The following is a 14,980-nucleotide window of genomic DNA, read 5'->3' on the forward strand; positions in this document are numbered from 1 at the left end:
TACGGAGCGCCCGGGAGAGTCCAATTTAGCCCCGTCGGGAGACCCTCCCCACCTCTCAACGACCTGCCTCCCTCCACAACCACCACGGACTGACCCCAACGCACAAAAAGTGCTATTTACTGGGCGCTCGGGGTGGGCAGGGCACTTAGAGCGGGCAGGGCAGTGTACTGAGCGCTGGGGAGAGTTCAATTTAATCCCGTCGGGAGACCCTTTCCACCTCTCAACGGCCTCCCTCTCTCCACAACCACCACGGACCGATCCCCAACGTACAAAAAGTGCTATTTGCTGGACGCTCGGGGTGGGCAGGGCACCGCAAAGAGGGCTCAGGGCGGGCAGATCACTGTACTGAGCGCTCAGGGCGGGCAGGGCACTGTACTCAGAGCTCAGGGCAGGGAAGGCACTGTACTCAGCGCTCAGGGCAGGGAGGGCACTGTACTCAGCGCTCAGGGCGGACATGGCACTGTACTCAGCGCTCAGGGCAGGGAGGGCACTGTACTCAGCGCTCAGGGCGGACATGGCACTGTACTCAGCGCTCAGGGCACTGCACTGAGCGCTGGAAAGAGTTCAATTTAATCTCGTCGGTAGACCCTCCCCACCTCTCAACGGCCTCCCTCCCTCCCCAACCACCACGGACTGACCCCCAACGTACAAAAAGTGCTATTTACTGGGCGCTCAGGGCACTGCACTGGGCGCTTAGAGTGGGCAGGGCACTGTACTGAGCGCTGGGGAGAGTTCAATTTAATCCCGTCGGGAGACCCTCCCCACCTCTCAACGGCCTGAGCGCTCAGGGTGGGCAGGGCACCGTACTGAGCGCTCGGGAGAGTCCAATCCCTTGGAGCTGCCTGCCCAGGCCGGGCTGGGGGGGCGTCCAGGGAAGGGATTTGAAGCGGCGTGGCTCAGTGGAAAGAGCCCGGGCTTTGGAGTCGGAGGTCGTGGGTTCGAATCCCAGCTAGGCCACTTGTCAGCTGGGTGACTTTGGGCGAGTCACTTCACTTCTCCGGGCCTCAGTGATCTCATCTGGAAAATGGGGATGAAGACTGGGAGCCCCCCGTGGGCCCACCTGATCACCTTGGAACCTCCCCACCGCTTAGAACAGTGCTTGGCACATAGTGAGCGCTTAATAAACGCCATCATTATTATTATTATTATTATTCTCTGGGCCTCAGTTCCCTCATCTGGAAAATGGGGATGAAGACTGGGAGCCCCCCGTGGGCCCACCTGATCACCTTGGAACCTCCTCAGCGCTTAGAACAGTGCTTGGCACAGAGGAAGCGCTTAATAAATGTCATCATTATTATGGGGGGGGGTCAGAGGTCACTCACAGAACTCTGGAAAATGGGGCTGAGGACTGGAAGCCCCCCGTGGGGCAACCTGATCACCTTGGAACCTCCCCAGCGCTTAGAACAGTGCTTGGCACAGAGTCAGCACTTAATAAATCAACCAATCGTATTTATTGAGCGCTTACTGTGTGCAGAACACTGTACTAAGCGCTTGGGAAGTACAAGCCGGCAACACACAGAGTCGGCCCCTACCCAACAGTGGGCTTAGTACAGTGCTCTGCACAAAGTAAGCGCTCAATAAATACGATTAAGACTGTGAACCCCAGGTGGGACAACCTGATCACCTTGTAACCTCCCCAGTGCTTAGTACAGTGCTTTACACATAGTAAGCGCTTAATAAATGCCATCATTATTATTATTATTATTATTATTGGGCTCACAGTCTACAAGGAATCCACCTTCTAGACTGTGAGCCCACTGCTGGGTAGGGACCATCTCTATATGTTGCCAACTTGTACTTCCCAAGCGCTTAGTACAGTGCTCTGCACACAGTAAGCGCTCAATAAATACGACTGACTGATTGATTGATTGATTGATTGTAAGTGAGAAGCAGCGTGGCTCAGTGGAAAGAGCCCGGGCTTTGGAGTCAGAGGTCACGGGTTCAAATCCCGGCTCCACCAATTGTCAGCTGGGTGACTTGGGGCAAAGTCACTTCACTTCTCTGGGCCTCAGTTCCCTCCTCTGGAAAATGGGGATGAAGACTGTGAGCCCCCCGTGGGACAACCTGATCTCCATGTAACCTCCCCCAGCGCTTAGAACAGTGCTTTGCACATAGTAAGCGCTTAAATGTGAGCCCCCCATAGGACAACCTGATCACCCTGTAACCTCCCCCAGCGCTTAGAACAGTGCTTTGCACATAGTAAGCGCTTAAAGAGAAGCAGCGTGGCTCAGTGGAAAGAGCACGGGCTTGGGAGTCAGAGGTCCTGGGTTCGAATCCCGACTCTGCCACATGTCTGCTGTGTGACCTTGGGCAAGTCACTTAACTTCTCGGAGCCTCAGTTGCCTCATCTGTAAAACGGGGATGATGACCGTGAGCCCCCCGTGGGACAACTTGATCACCTTGGAACCTCCCCAGCGCTTAGAACAGGGCTTTGCACATAGTGAGCGCTTAATAAATGCCATCATTATTATTATTAAATGTGAGCCCCCCCATGGGACAACCTGATCACCTTGTAACCTCCCCAGCGCTTAGAACAGTGCTTTGCACAGAGTAAGCGCTTAATAAATGCCATCATTATTATTATTATTATTATTAAATGGGAGCACCCCCATGGGCCAACTTGATCACCTTGTAACCTCCCCAGCGCTTAGAACAGGGCTTTGCACATAGTGAGCGCTTAATAAATGCCATCATTATTATTATTATTATTAAATGTGAGCCCCCCATGGGCCAACCTGATCACCTTGTAACCTCCCCGGCGCTTAGAACAGTGCTTTGCACAGAGTAAGCGCTTAATAAATGCCATCATTATTATTAAATGTGAGCCCCCCATGGGACAACGTGATCACCTTGTAACCTCCCCGGCGCTTAGAACAGTGCTTTGCACAGAGTAAGCGCTTAATAAATGCCATTATTATTATCATTAAATGTGAGCCCCCCATGGGACAACGTGATCACCTTGTAACCTCCCCGGCGCTTAGAACAGTGCTTTGCACATAGTAAGCGCTTAATAAATGTCGTCATTATTGTTATTATTATTATTATTAAATGGCATCATTATTATTGGGGGGGGTCAGAGGTCACTCACAGAACTCCACCAGGAGGAACTTGTGGGCCCCCAGGGCCTCCTCGAAGTTGCTCTTCTTGAGGACCAGGACGTGGTCCTCCTCCTCCGCCACCTCCTCGTCCGCGGCCGTCAGGGCCAGGGCGGTCAGGGCCAGCCACAGCAGGCCGCGACACAGCATGTCGGCGACAGGCGCGGGACAAGGAGGAGGAAGGACGACGCCAAATGACCGTCCTACCCTGTGCGCCGCCGGGCACCACTGAGGCGCGCGCCCCGGCCGGCCCTCCCTTTTATAGGCGCCGCCCCGCCCCGCCCCGCGCCCCCGCCTCCCATTGGCCCAGACGCCCCGCGACCGCGCCTCCCATTGGCCGCTCCCCTCGGGGGGCCGCCCGCCCCCCGCCGCCCATTGGCCCGGGCCGCCCCGCCGCCCGATTGGCCGACGGGCTCGCGCTCCCGGCCGCCCCCGGCCCCCCCGATTGGCCGCGCCCGGCCCCGCCCCCGTCTCGCGCTCCGGGGGCGGGGCCCCGGCGCCCCCGGCGCTGATTGGCTGGGAGGCGCGCGCGCGCCCTCCGCGGCGTCCCCTCGGCGAACGTGGCAGTGGGGCGGGAGCCCCAGCGCGGGGGCGGGGACGCGCGTGCGCCGAGGAAACCCCTCGTGGTGGATTCCCATTGGGCCGCGTCTCGCCCCCGGTCTCCGCCCCCTCCGGTGACGTCAGGCGCCGGAAGGGGAAGGGAGGCCGCTTCCGGCGGCCGTGCGGGCTGTGGGCTGCCCTCAAGACCAGAGGTGGGGGTGGGGCGCCCCCCCCGCTGGGCCTGCGACAGCGCCTGGGCTATTTATTGAGCGCTTTCTGTGGGGAAATCCCTATGCCAACCGCCTAATACACTGCTCTCCCCTCAAGAAACCCTATCCTAAGCGCTTAATACACTGCTCTCCCCACAGAAAGCCCTACCTAAGCGCCTAATACACTGCCCTCCCCACAGAAAACCCTATGCCAACCGCCTAATACACTGATCTCCCCTCAAGAAACCGTATTCTAAGCGCTTAATACACTGCTCTCCCCACAGAAAGCCCTACCTAAGCGCCTAATACACTGCTCTCCCCACAGAAAACCCTATGCTAAGCGCCTAATACACTGCTCTCCCCTCAAGAAGCCCTATCCTAAGCGCTTAATAAACTGCTCTCCCCACAGAAAGCCCTACCTAAGCACCTAATACACTGCCCTCCCCACAGAAAACCCTATTCTAAGTGCCTAATACACTGCTCTCCCCTCAGGAAGCCCTATCCTAAGCGCTTAATACACTGCCCTCCCCACAGAAAGCCCTATCCTAAGCGCCTAATACACTGCCCTCCCCACAGGAAAGCCCGATGCTAAGCGCCTAATACACTGCCCTCCCCACAGAAAGCCTTATTCTAAGTGCCTAATACACTGCTCTCCCTACACGAAGCCCTATCCTAAGCGCCTAATACACTGCTCTCCCCACAGGAAGCCCTATCCTAAGCGCTTAATACACTGCTCTCCCCGCATAAAGCCCTATGCTAAGTGCCCAATACACTGCCCTCCCCACAGGAAGCCCTATGCTTAGCACCTAATACCCTGCCCTCCCCACAGAAAGCCCTATGCTAAGCGCTTAATACACTGCCCTCCCCACAGGAAGCCTTATCCTAAGCGCCTAATACACTGCCCTCCCCACAGAAAGCCCAATGCTAAGCACCTAATACACTGCCCTCCCCACAGGAAGCCTTATTCTAAGTGCTTAATACACTGCTCTCCCCACAGAAAGCCCTATGCGAAGCACTCAATACACTGCTCTCCCCACAGAAAGCCCTATGCTAAGTGCTCAATACTCTGCCCTCCCCACAGAAAGCCCTACCCTAAGCGCCTAATACACTGCTCTCCCCTCAGAAAGCCCTATCCTAAATGCCTAATACACTGCCCTCCCCACAGAAAGCCCTATGCTAGGTGCCTAATACACTGCCCTCCTCACAGAAAGCCCTACCCTAAGCGCCTAATACACTGCCCTCCCGACAGAAAGCCCTATCCAAAGCGCCTAATACACTGCCCTCCCCACAGAAAGCCCTATCCTCAGCACCTAGTACACTGCCCTCCCCACAGAAAGCCCTATCCTAAGCACCTAATACACTGCTCTCCCCAGAGAAAGCCCTATCATAAGCGCTTAATACACTGCTCTCCCCCACAGGAAGTCCTATCCTAAGTGCTTAACACACTGCTCTCCCCACAGAAAGTCCTAAGCTAAGCGCCTAATACACTGCTCTCCCGACAGAAAGCCCTATGCTAAGCACTTAATACACTGCTTTCCCCACAGAGCACTCGAATGCAATTGAACAATAATTATGGTACTCGTTTAGCGCTTCCTATAATAATATCATCAAATAATGGTGGTACTTGTTAAGCGCTTACTACATGCCAAGCACTGTTCTAAGCACTGGGGGAGATACAAGGTGATCAGGTTGTCCCCCGTGGGGCTCACAGGCTCCATCCCCATTTGACAGAGGAGGGAACTGAGGCCCAGAGAAGTGAAGTGACTTGCCCAAAGTCACACAGCTAACCAGAATTTGAACCCACGACCTCTGACTCCCAAGCCCGGGCTCTTGCCACTGAGCTACGCTGCTTCTCTGCAATGTGCCATGCACTGTTCTAAGCGCTGGGGTGAGGTGGGGGGGATACAAGGTAATCCGGTTGTCCCCCCGTGGGGCTCACAGTCTTCATCCCCATTTTCCAGATGAGGCAACTGAGGCCCAGAGAAGGGAAGTGACTTGCCCAAGGTCACCCAGCAGACAAGCGGCGGAGCCGGGATTAGAACCCACGACCTTCGGCCTCCCGGGCCCGGGTTCGAGTCACTCTGCACACAGTAAGTGCTCCACAAATTTGATTGACGAGTGAATGCGCTCGCCCAAGGCTCTGCGAACCAGCTCCTGCCGGCTCCCAGGACGCTGTGGGGCAGGTGCCCGTCCAGACCACCGGTTGCAAGTCAAGGAGAGTCGGTGGTATTTATTGAGCGCTTCCTGTGTGCAGAGCACTGGACTAAGCGCTTAGGAGAGGACAGAAGAGCGGACAGGCACAATCCTGACTCACGACGAACCTACAATAATAATAATGATGTTGGTATTTGTTAAGCGCTTACTATGTTCCAAGCACTGTTCTAAGCGCTGGAGGGGATACAAGGTCATCAGCTTGTCCCAGGTGGGGCTCACAGTCTTTATATGGTGCCAACTTGTACTTCCCAAGCGCCTAGTACAGTGCCGTGCACACAGTAAGCGCTCAAGAAATACGATTGAATGAATGAATGAATCCCCAGTTTACAGATGAGGGAACGGAGGCACAGAGAAGTGAAGTGACTCGCCCAAAGCGGTGGAGGTGGGATTAGAACCCACAACCTCTGACTCCGAAGCCCGGGCTCTTGCCACTGAGGCACGCTGCTTCACCTCTGTTATCTCTGGAGGTCAGGGCTGTTGCCCCTGAGTGGTTCAGTCATTCAGTCGTATTTATGGAGCGCTTACTGTGTGCAGAGCACTGTACTAAGCGCTTGGGAGAGCACCATGTACCAATAACCAGGACCATTCCCTGCCCACAACGAGCTGACAGTCTAGAGGGGGAGAAAGGCGTTAATGTGAATAAATATTATTATTATTATTATCTGCTCTCTTCCTCCCTTCAAGGCCCTGCTGAGAGCTCACCTCCTCCAGGAGGCCTTCCCAGACTGAGCCCCTTCCTTCCTCTCCCCCTCGTCCCCCTCTCCATCCCCCCATCTTACCTCCTTCCCTTTCCCACAGCACCTGTATATATGTATATATGTTTGTACATATTTATTACTCTATTTATTTATTTATTTTACTTGTACCTATCTATCCTATTTATTTTATTTTGTTAGTATGTTTGGTTTTGTTCTCTGTCTCCCCCTTTTAGACTGTGAGCCCACTGTTGGGTAGGGACTGTCTCTATATGTTGCCAATTTGTACTTCCCAAGCGCTTAGTACAGTGCTCTGCACATAGTAAGCGCTCAATAAATACGATTGATGATGATGGTGATTATTATCTGGAAAATGGGGATGAAGACTGTGAGCCCCCCAGGGGACAACCTGATCACCTTGCAACCTCCCCAGCGCTTAGAATAGTAAGCGCTTAACAAATACCATCATTATTATTATTATTTGCACATAGTAAGCGCTTAATAAATGCCATCATTATTACTATTTTGATTATTATTGAAGGCCCATCTCCTCCAAGAGGCCTTCCCTGACTGCGCCCTCCTCTCCTCTTCTCCCTTTCCCATCTGCGTCGCCCCGACTCGCTCCCTTTATTCCTCCCCGCTCCCAGTCCCATCCCGCTTACATCCATATCCGTCGTTTATTTCTTTCTATTCATGTGTCTCAATCAATCGATCATATTTATTGAGCGCTTACTGTGTGCAGAGCACTGTACTAAGCGCTTGGGAAGTACAAGTTGGCAACGTATAGAGACGATCCCTACCCAACAGTGGGCTCACAGTCTTCCCCTCTAGACCGTCAGCTCGTTGTGGGCAGGGAATATGTCTGTTCTATTGTTCTATTATCCTCTCCCAAGCGCTCAGTACAGTGCTCTGCACACACCAATCGCTCGAGACGATCGAATGAATGAACCCAGAGCTTAGTACAGTGCGTGGCACCATAGTAAGCGCTTCACAAATACCAGCATGGCGGAGGGGATAGAGCAGGAGCCTGGGAGTCAGAAGGGTCAGAGAAGCAGCGTGGCTCCATGGAAAGAGCCCGGGCTTTGGAGTCGGGGGTCGTGGGTTCAAATCCCGGCTCCACCAACTGTCAGCTGCGTGACTTGGGGCAAGTCACTTCACTTCTCTGGGCCTCAGTTCCCTCATCTGGAAAATGGGGATGAAGACTGGGAGCCCAGTGTGGGACAACCTGATTACCTTGTATCTACCCCAATGCTTAGAACGGTGCTTGGCATATAGTAAGCGCTTAACAAATACCAACATTATTATTATTATTATTCAAATCCCGGCTCTGCCAATTGTCAGCTGCGTGACTAGGGGCAAGTCACTACACATATTTATTACTCTATTTATTTATTTATTTATTTTACTTGTACATATCTATCCTATTTATTTTATTTTGTTGGTATGTTTGGTTTTGTTCTCTGTCTCCCCCTTTTAGACCGTGAGCCCACTGTTGGGTAGGGACTGTCTCTATATGTTGCCAATTTGTACTTCCCAAGCGCTTAGTACAGTGCTCTGCACATAGTAAGCGCTCAATAAATACAATTGATTGATTGATTGATTGATTGATTCTCTGGGCCTCAGCTCCCTCATCTGGAAAATGGGGATGAAGACTGGGAGCCCCGAGTGGGACAACCCGATCACCTTGTAACCTCCCCAGCGCTTAGAACGGTGCTTTGTACATAGTAAGTGCTTAATAAATACCCAAATTATTATTATTATTATAAGGGTTCTGTAAGCTGCATGACCTTGGGCTAGTCACTTCTCTTCTGTGGGCCTCAGTGACCTCCTCTGGAAAATGGGGATGGAGACTGTGAGCCCCACATGGGACAGGGACCGCGGCCAACCCGATTTGCTTGGATCCACCCCAGCGCTTAGTACGGTGCCTGGCACCTCGTAAGCGCGGAACAAATACCATCATTATTATTATTAAATTCTATTAAAAAAATTGAAAATCACAGGACATGGCTCAACTAGGGTCCCCACCTTTCCGGTTGGCCTCAGTTTCCACAATATTCTAAACGTTGTCGCTTCCTCAGGGAAGGGGGCTGGTCCCCGTTTTGGGGGTCACTGGCCTCCTCTTCCTCCACAAACCCCACAGCCCCGGTATGGGGGACCCCCGGACGACGCCATGCTTAAAGTAGTGCCTTTTCCCATCCGCGGTCCTTTTTTAAAGAAAAGGCATCTGTTGAGGGCTTACTAGGTGCCAGGCACTGTACTAAGCGCTGGGGTAGATACAAGATAATCGGGTGGGACGCTGTCCCCATCTTCCAGGTCCCATTTTCCAGATGAGGGAACCGAGGCACAGAGAGATCGGGTGACTGGCCCAAGGTCACTCAGCAGGCAGCAGCCAGACAGCAGTCCCGAGTGCGACAGTGACTTTGCGGTTGCACAGAGGGTTAGTCGAGCATCTGGCCGTGATGTAAAACAGCAGCCCTGCTTCTTTTTTTATTTAGAGTATTTATTAAGCATCTACGGTGCGCTGTACTAAGCGCTGGGAGACTCTAGCCCGTAAGCTCGCTGTGGGCTGAGAAGCAGCATGGCTCGGTGGAAAGAGCCCGGGCTTTGGGGTCAGAGGTCATGGGTTCGAATCCCCGCTCTGCCAATTGTCAGCTGTGTGACTTTGGGCAGGTCACTTCACTTCTCTGGGCCTCAGTTCCCTCATCTGGAAAATGGGATTAAGACTGTGAGCCCCCCGTGGGACAACCTCATCACCTTGTAACCTCCCCAGCGCTTAGAACACTGCTTTGCACATAGGAAGCACTTAATAAATGCCATCATTATTATTATTAATGAGCCTGTATATTGTTGTAGCGGACCCTCCCAAGGGCTTAGCGCAGCGCTCTGCACACGGTATAAGCACCCAATAAAGCCCGGGCTCTTTCCGCTGAGCCATGATAATAATCCCCGCGAGGATCGTCAAGTGCTTACCGTGTGCCAAAACCTGTACTTGGCACTGCGATATCATTTGGAGAAACCGGATTTGATAGATATCATCACTGATGGAACCGTCTCTTTGCGTTATCAACTTGTACTTCCCAAGCGCTTAGTACAGTGCGCTGCACACAGTAAGAGCTCAATAAATATGATTGAGTGAATGAATGAATGATGGTATGAGCCCCCCCCACTTCCTGACTGTGAGCCCGTTGTTGGGCAGGGACCGTCTCTATATGTTGCCAACTTGGACTTCCCAAGCGTTTAGTCCAGTGCTCTGCACACAGTAAGCGCTCAATAAATACGATTGAATGAAACTTCAATTCCATCATATTGATTGAGTGCCTCCTGGGTGCAGAACATTTATTCCCGGCTCCCCCAATTGTCAGCTGTGTGACTTTGGGCAAGTCGCTTAACTTCTCTGGGCCTCAGTTCCCTCATTTGTAAAATGGGGATGAAGACTGGGAGCCCCCCGTGGGACAACCCGATCACCTGGTAACCTCCCCAGCGCTTAGAACAGTGCTTTGCACATAGTAAGCGCTTCATAAATGCCATCATTATTATTATTCATTCAATCTATTTATTAATAATAATAACGATGATGATATTCGTGAAGTGCTTACTATGTGCCGAGCACTACTCTAAGAGCTGGGGTAAATACAAGGTCATCATCATCATCATCATCATCAATCGTATTTATTGAGCGCTTACTGTGTGCAGAGCACTGTACTAAGCGCTTGGGAAGGACAAGTTGGCAACATATAGAGACAGTCCCTACCCAACAGTGGGCTCACAGTCTAGAAGGGGGAGACAGAGAACAAAACCAAACATATTAACAAAATAAAATAAATAGAATAGATATGTACAGGTAAGATAAATAAATAAATAAATAGAGTAATAAATCTGTACAAACATATATCCATATATACAGGTGCTATGGAGAAGGGAAGGAGGTAAGATGGGGGCATGGAGGGGGAAGGAGGGGGAGAGGAAGGAGGGGGCTCAGTCAGATTGTCCCCTGGGGGGGGCCTCACAATTTTAATCCCCATTTTCCGGATGAGGTCACTGAGGCCCAGAGAACCGAAGCGACTCGCCCAAAAAGTCCCACAGCCGATAAGTGGCGGAGGCGGAATTAGAACCCACAACCTCTGACTCCCAAGCCCGGCCCCTTTCCACTGAGTCGTGCTGCTTCTTTATTGAGCGCTTATTGTGTGCAAGGCACTGTACTAAGCGCTCGGAAAGTACAATTGGGCAACGGATGGAGACAATCCCTACCCAACAACGGGCTCGCGGTCTAGACGGGGGGAACTGTACCGTCTACTTGTTTGGTTTTGTTGTCCGTCCCCCCCCGTCTAGACCGCGAGCCCGTTGTTGGGTAGGGACCCTCTCTATATTTACCGATTTGGACTTCCCAAGCGCTTAGTCCAGCGCTCTACACACAGTAAGCGCTCAATAAATACGACTGAATGAATGAATACTGTGCTAAGCGCTTGGGGGGTGGACAGTAAAACAAAAACCAGACATGCTCCCCGCCCACAACGAACTGACGGTCTAGAGGGGGAAGTAGATATTAATAGGAAGAAATAAATCCCAGGTGAGGACGTACCTCAGATCGCAAACGGGTTTGGGGGGCCGGGGGTGGGTGGGTCAGAGGTCAGGTGGCGGAAACGAGGGGGAGCGAATGGGAATTCCCAGCCCCGCTGTTGCGTCGGAAAATCCCAACTTTAAGTCCCTTTAAAGTTTTCCGAGTCGAAACAATCTCGATTTTAGAGAGCGCTTTCATAATAATCATAATAATAATAATGATGGCGTTTGTTAAGCGCCGACGATGTGCCAAGCACTCATCCCCAGAGCATCTTGGCATTACTTACAGAGAAGCAGCGTGGCTCAATGGAAAGAGCACGGGCTTGGGAATCAGAGGTCATGGGTTCAAATCCCGGCTCCGCCAATTGTCAACTGTGTGACCTTGGGCAAGTAATAATAATAATAATAATAATGATGGAATTTATTAAGCGCTTACCATGTGCAAAGCACTGTTCTAAGCGCTGGGGAGGTTACAAGGTGATCAGGCTGTCCCACGGGGGGCTCACAGTCTTAACCCCCATTTTACAGATGAGGTAAGAGGCCCAGAGAAGTAAAGTGACTTGCCCAGAGTCACACAGCTGACAATCGGCAGAGCTGGGATTTGAACCCGTGACCTCTGACTCCAAAGCCCGGGCTCTTTCCACTGAGCCATGCTGCTTCTCGCGTTGAGAAGTCACTTAACTTCTCAGCGACCTCATCTGTAAAATGGGGATGAAGACTGTGAGCCCCCCGTGGGACAACCTGATCACCTTGTATCCTCCTCAGCGCTTAGAACAGTGTTTTGCACATAGTAAGTGCTTAATAATTGCCATTATTATTATTAATTCAATTTATTAATAATAATAATGATGATGGTATTCGTGAAGCATTTGCTATGTGCCAAATGCCATCATTATTATTATTACTACTTGCCCTCACTGGCCCCGAAAGCCGTCTGAGGTTGGTGTCGTTGTCCCCGTTTTGCAGATGAGAAAACCGAGCCAGACAGGTTAAGAAGGTGGCTCGTTCATTCATTCATTCATCCAATCGTATTTATTGGGCGCTTACTATGTGCAGAGCACTGGACTAAGCGCTTGGGAAGTACAAATCGGCAACATAGAGAGACGGTCCCTCCCCAACAACGGGCTCACGGTCTAGAAAGGGGAGACAGACAACAAAACCAAACAAGTAGACAGGCGTCAATACCATCAGAATAAATAGAATTATAGCTACATACACATCATCATGGTTCACACGGCAGGCAGTGATAATGATAATAATATAATAATAATAATGATGGCATTTGTTAAGCACTTACTATGTGCAAAGCACTGTACTAAGCACTGGGGAGGATATAAGGTGATCAGGTTGTTCCCCTGTGGGGGGGCTCACGGTCTTCATCCGTATTTCACAGATGAGGTCACTGAGGCCCAGAGAAGTTAAGGGACTTGCCCAAAGTCCCACAGCTGACAGTTGGCGGAGCTGGAATTTGAACCCGTGACCTCTGACTCCTAAGCCCGGGCTCTTTCCATTGAGCCATGCTGCTTCTCTAATATAAGTGCTTACTGCGTGCCAAGCACTGTTCTAAACGCTGAGGGAGATACAAGTTAAGCAGGTTGTACACAGCCCCTGTCCGACAAGGGGCTCACACTCTTAATCCCCATTTTACAGATGAGGGAACTGAGGCTCAGAGAATTCATTCACTCATTCGACCGTATTTATTGAGCGCTTACTGTGTGCAGGGCACTGGATTGAGCCCTTAGGAATTTATCACTCTATTTTACTTGTACATATTTACTATTCTATTTATTTTTGTTAAGGATGTGCATTTAGCTTTAATTCTATTTGTTCTGACGACTCTGACACCCGTCTACATGTTTGGTTTTGTTGTCCGTCTCCCGCTTCTAGACTGTGAGCCCGCTGTTGGGTAGGGGCCGTCTCTATATGTTGCCGACTTGTACTTCCCAAGCGCTTAGTACAGTGCTCTGCACCCCGTAAGCGCTCAATAAATACGACTGAATGAATGAATGACACTATAACAATAAATAGATTAATTCCCTGCAGGCAAAGAGCTTAAAGCCTAGACGGGGGGAGATAGACATGAATAGAAATATATAAATTAAGGGATACGGACTTCAGACTGTGAGCCCGTTGTTGGGTAGGGGCCGTTTCTATATGTTGCCGACTTGTACTTCCCAAGCGCTTAGTACAGTGCTCTGCACACCGTAAGCACCCAATAAATACGACTGAATGAATGAATGACACTATAACAATAAATAGATTAATTCCCTGCCCACAAAGAGCTTAAAGCCTAGAGGAGGGGAGATAGACATGAATAGAAATATATAAATTAAGGGATACGGACTTCTAGACTGTGAGCCCATTGTTGGGTAGGGGCCGTCTCTATATGTTGCCAACTTGGACTTCCCAAGCACTTAGTACAGTGCTCTGCACACCGTAAGCGCTCAATAAATACGACTGAATGAATGAATGACACTATAACAACAAATAGATAAACTCCCTGCCCACAAAGAGCTTAAAGCCTAGAGGGGGGAGATAGACATGAATAGAAATATATAAATTAAGGAATATGGACTTTTAGACTGTGAGCCCGTTGTTGGGTAGGGACCGTCTCTGTTGCCAACTTGGACTTCCCAAGCGCTTAGTACAGTGCTCTGCACACCGTAAGCGCTCAATAAATATGACTGAATGAATGACACTATAACAGTAAATAGATAAATTCCCTGCCCGCAAAGAATTTAAAGCCTAGAGGAGGGGAGATAGACATGAATAGAAATATATAAATTAAGGGATACGGACTTCTAGACTGTGAGCCCATTGTTGGGTAGGGGCCGTCTCTATATGTTGCCAACTTGGACTTCCCAAGCGCTTAGTACAGTGCTCTGCACACCGTAAGCGCTCAATAAATATGACTGAATGAAGGAATGAGGGGTGTGGGGCTGGGGGAATGGGGATGAAGAAAGGGAGCGAGTCGGGGCGACGCAGAAGGGAGCGGGAGAAGAGGAAAGGGGGGTGCAGTCAGGGAAGGCCTCTGGGAGGAGACGGGCCTTCAGGAAGGGCGAGACGTCTAAAACTCAAAGCCCCGGGTCGCGGGGACAGGGATAGCATCTCTGTCCCAGCACTTAGTGTAGGGGTCAGCACCGAATCGAGCGCTCAACAAGTACCCTGAGTAGGTGGAATAATAATAATAATAATAATAATAATAATAATAATAATAATAATAATGGCATTTGTTAAGCGCTTACTAGGGTCGTGCGGACAGCTGCGGGGCTGGGAGGAGGGAGAAGGCGTGACTCAGTGGAAAGAACCCGGGCTGTGGAGTCAGAGGTCATGGGTTCAAATCCTGGTTCCGCCAACTGTCAGCTGTGTGACTTTGGGCAAGTCACTTCACTTCTCTGGGCCTCAGTTCCCTCACCTGGAAAATGGGGCTGAAGACTGTGAGCCCCACGGGGGACAACCCCATCACCTTGTAACCTCCCCAGCGCTTAGAACGGCGCTTGGCACATAGTAAGCGCTGAACAAATGCCATCATTATTACTATTATTATTCTCTGGGCCTCAGTTCCCTCATCTGTAAAATGGAGATGAAGACTGGGAGCCCCCCCCGGGACAACCTTGTAACCTCCCCAGCGCTTAGAACAGCGCTGGGCACATAGTAAGCGCTGAACAAA

At 51.1% G+C, this 14,980-nt stretch overlaps 1 protein-coding gene across 1 annotated transcript in view; it reads right to left on the minus strand.

Moving 5' to 3' along the window:
- Positions 1-3,303, minus strand: part of P4HB (prolyl 4-hydroxylase subunit beta) — a 33,514-nt gene extending 30,211 nt beyond the window's left edge. The window contains exon 1 of the mRNA XM_038742909.1: positions 3,089-3,303. Coding sequence (XP_038598837.1) covers positions 3,089-3,245 — 157 coding nt within the window. The 5' untranslated portion in view covers positions 3,246-3,303. The remainder of the gene's footprint in view (positions 1-3,088) is intronic.
- Positions 3,304-14,980: the final 11,677 nt, after the last annotated feature.

Source organism: Tachyglossus aculeatus, unplaced genomic scaffold (genome assembly GCF_015852505.1).
Source record: "Tachyglossus aculeatus isolate mTacAcu1 unplaced genomic scaffold, mTacAcu1.pri scaffold_1_arrow_ctg1, whole genome shotgun sequence".
NCBI classification, from domain to species: domain Eukaryota; kingdom Metazoa; phylum Chordata; class Mammalia; order Monotremata; family Tachyglossidae; genus Tachyglossus; species Tachyglossus aculeatus.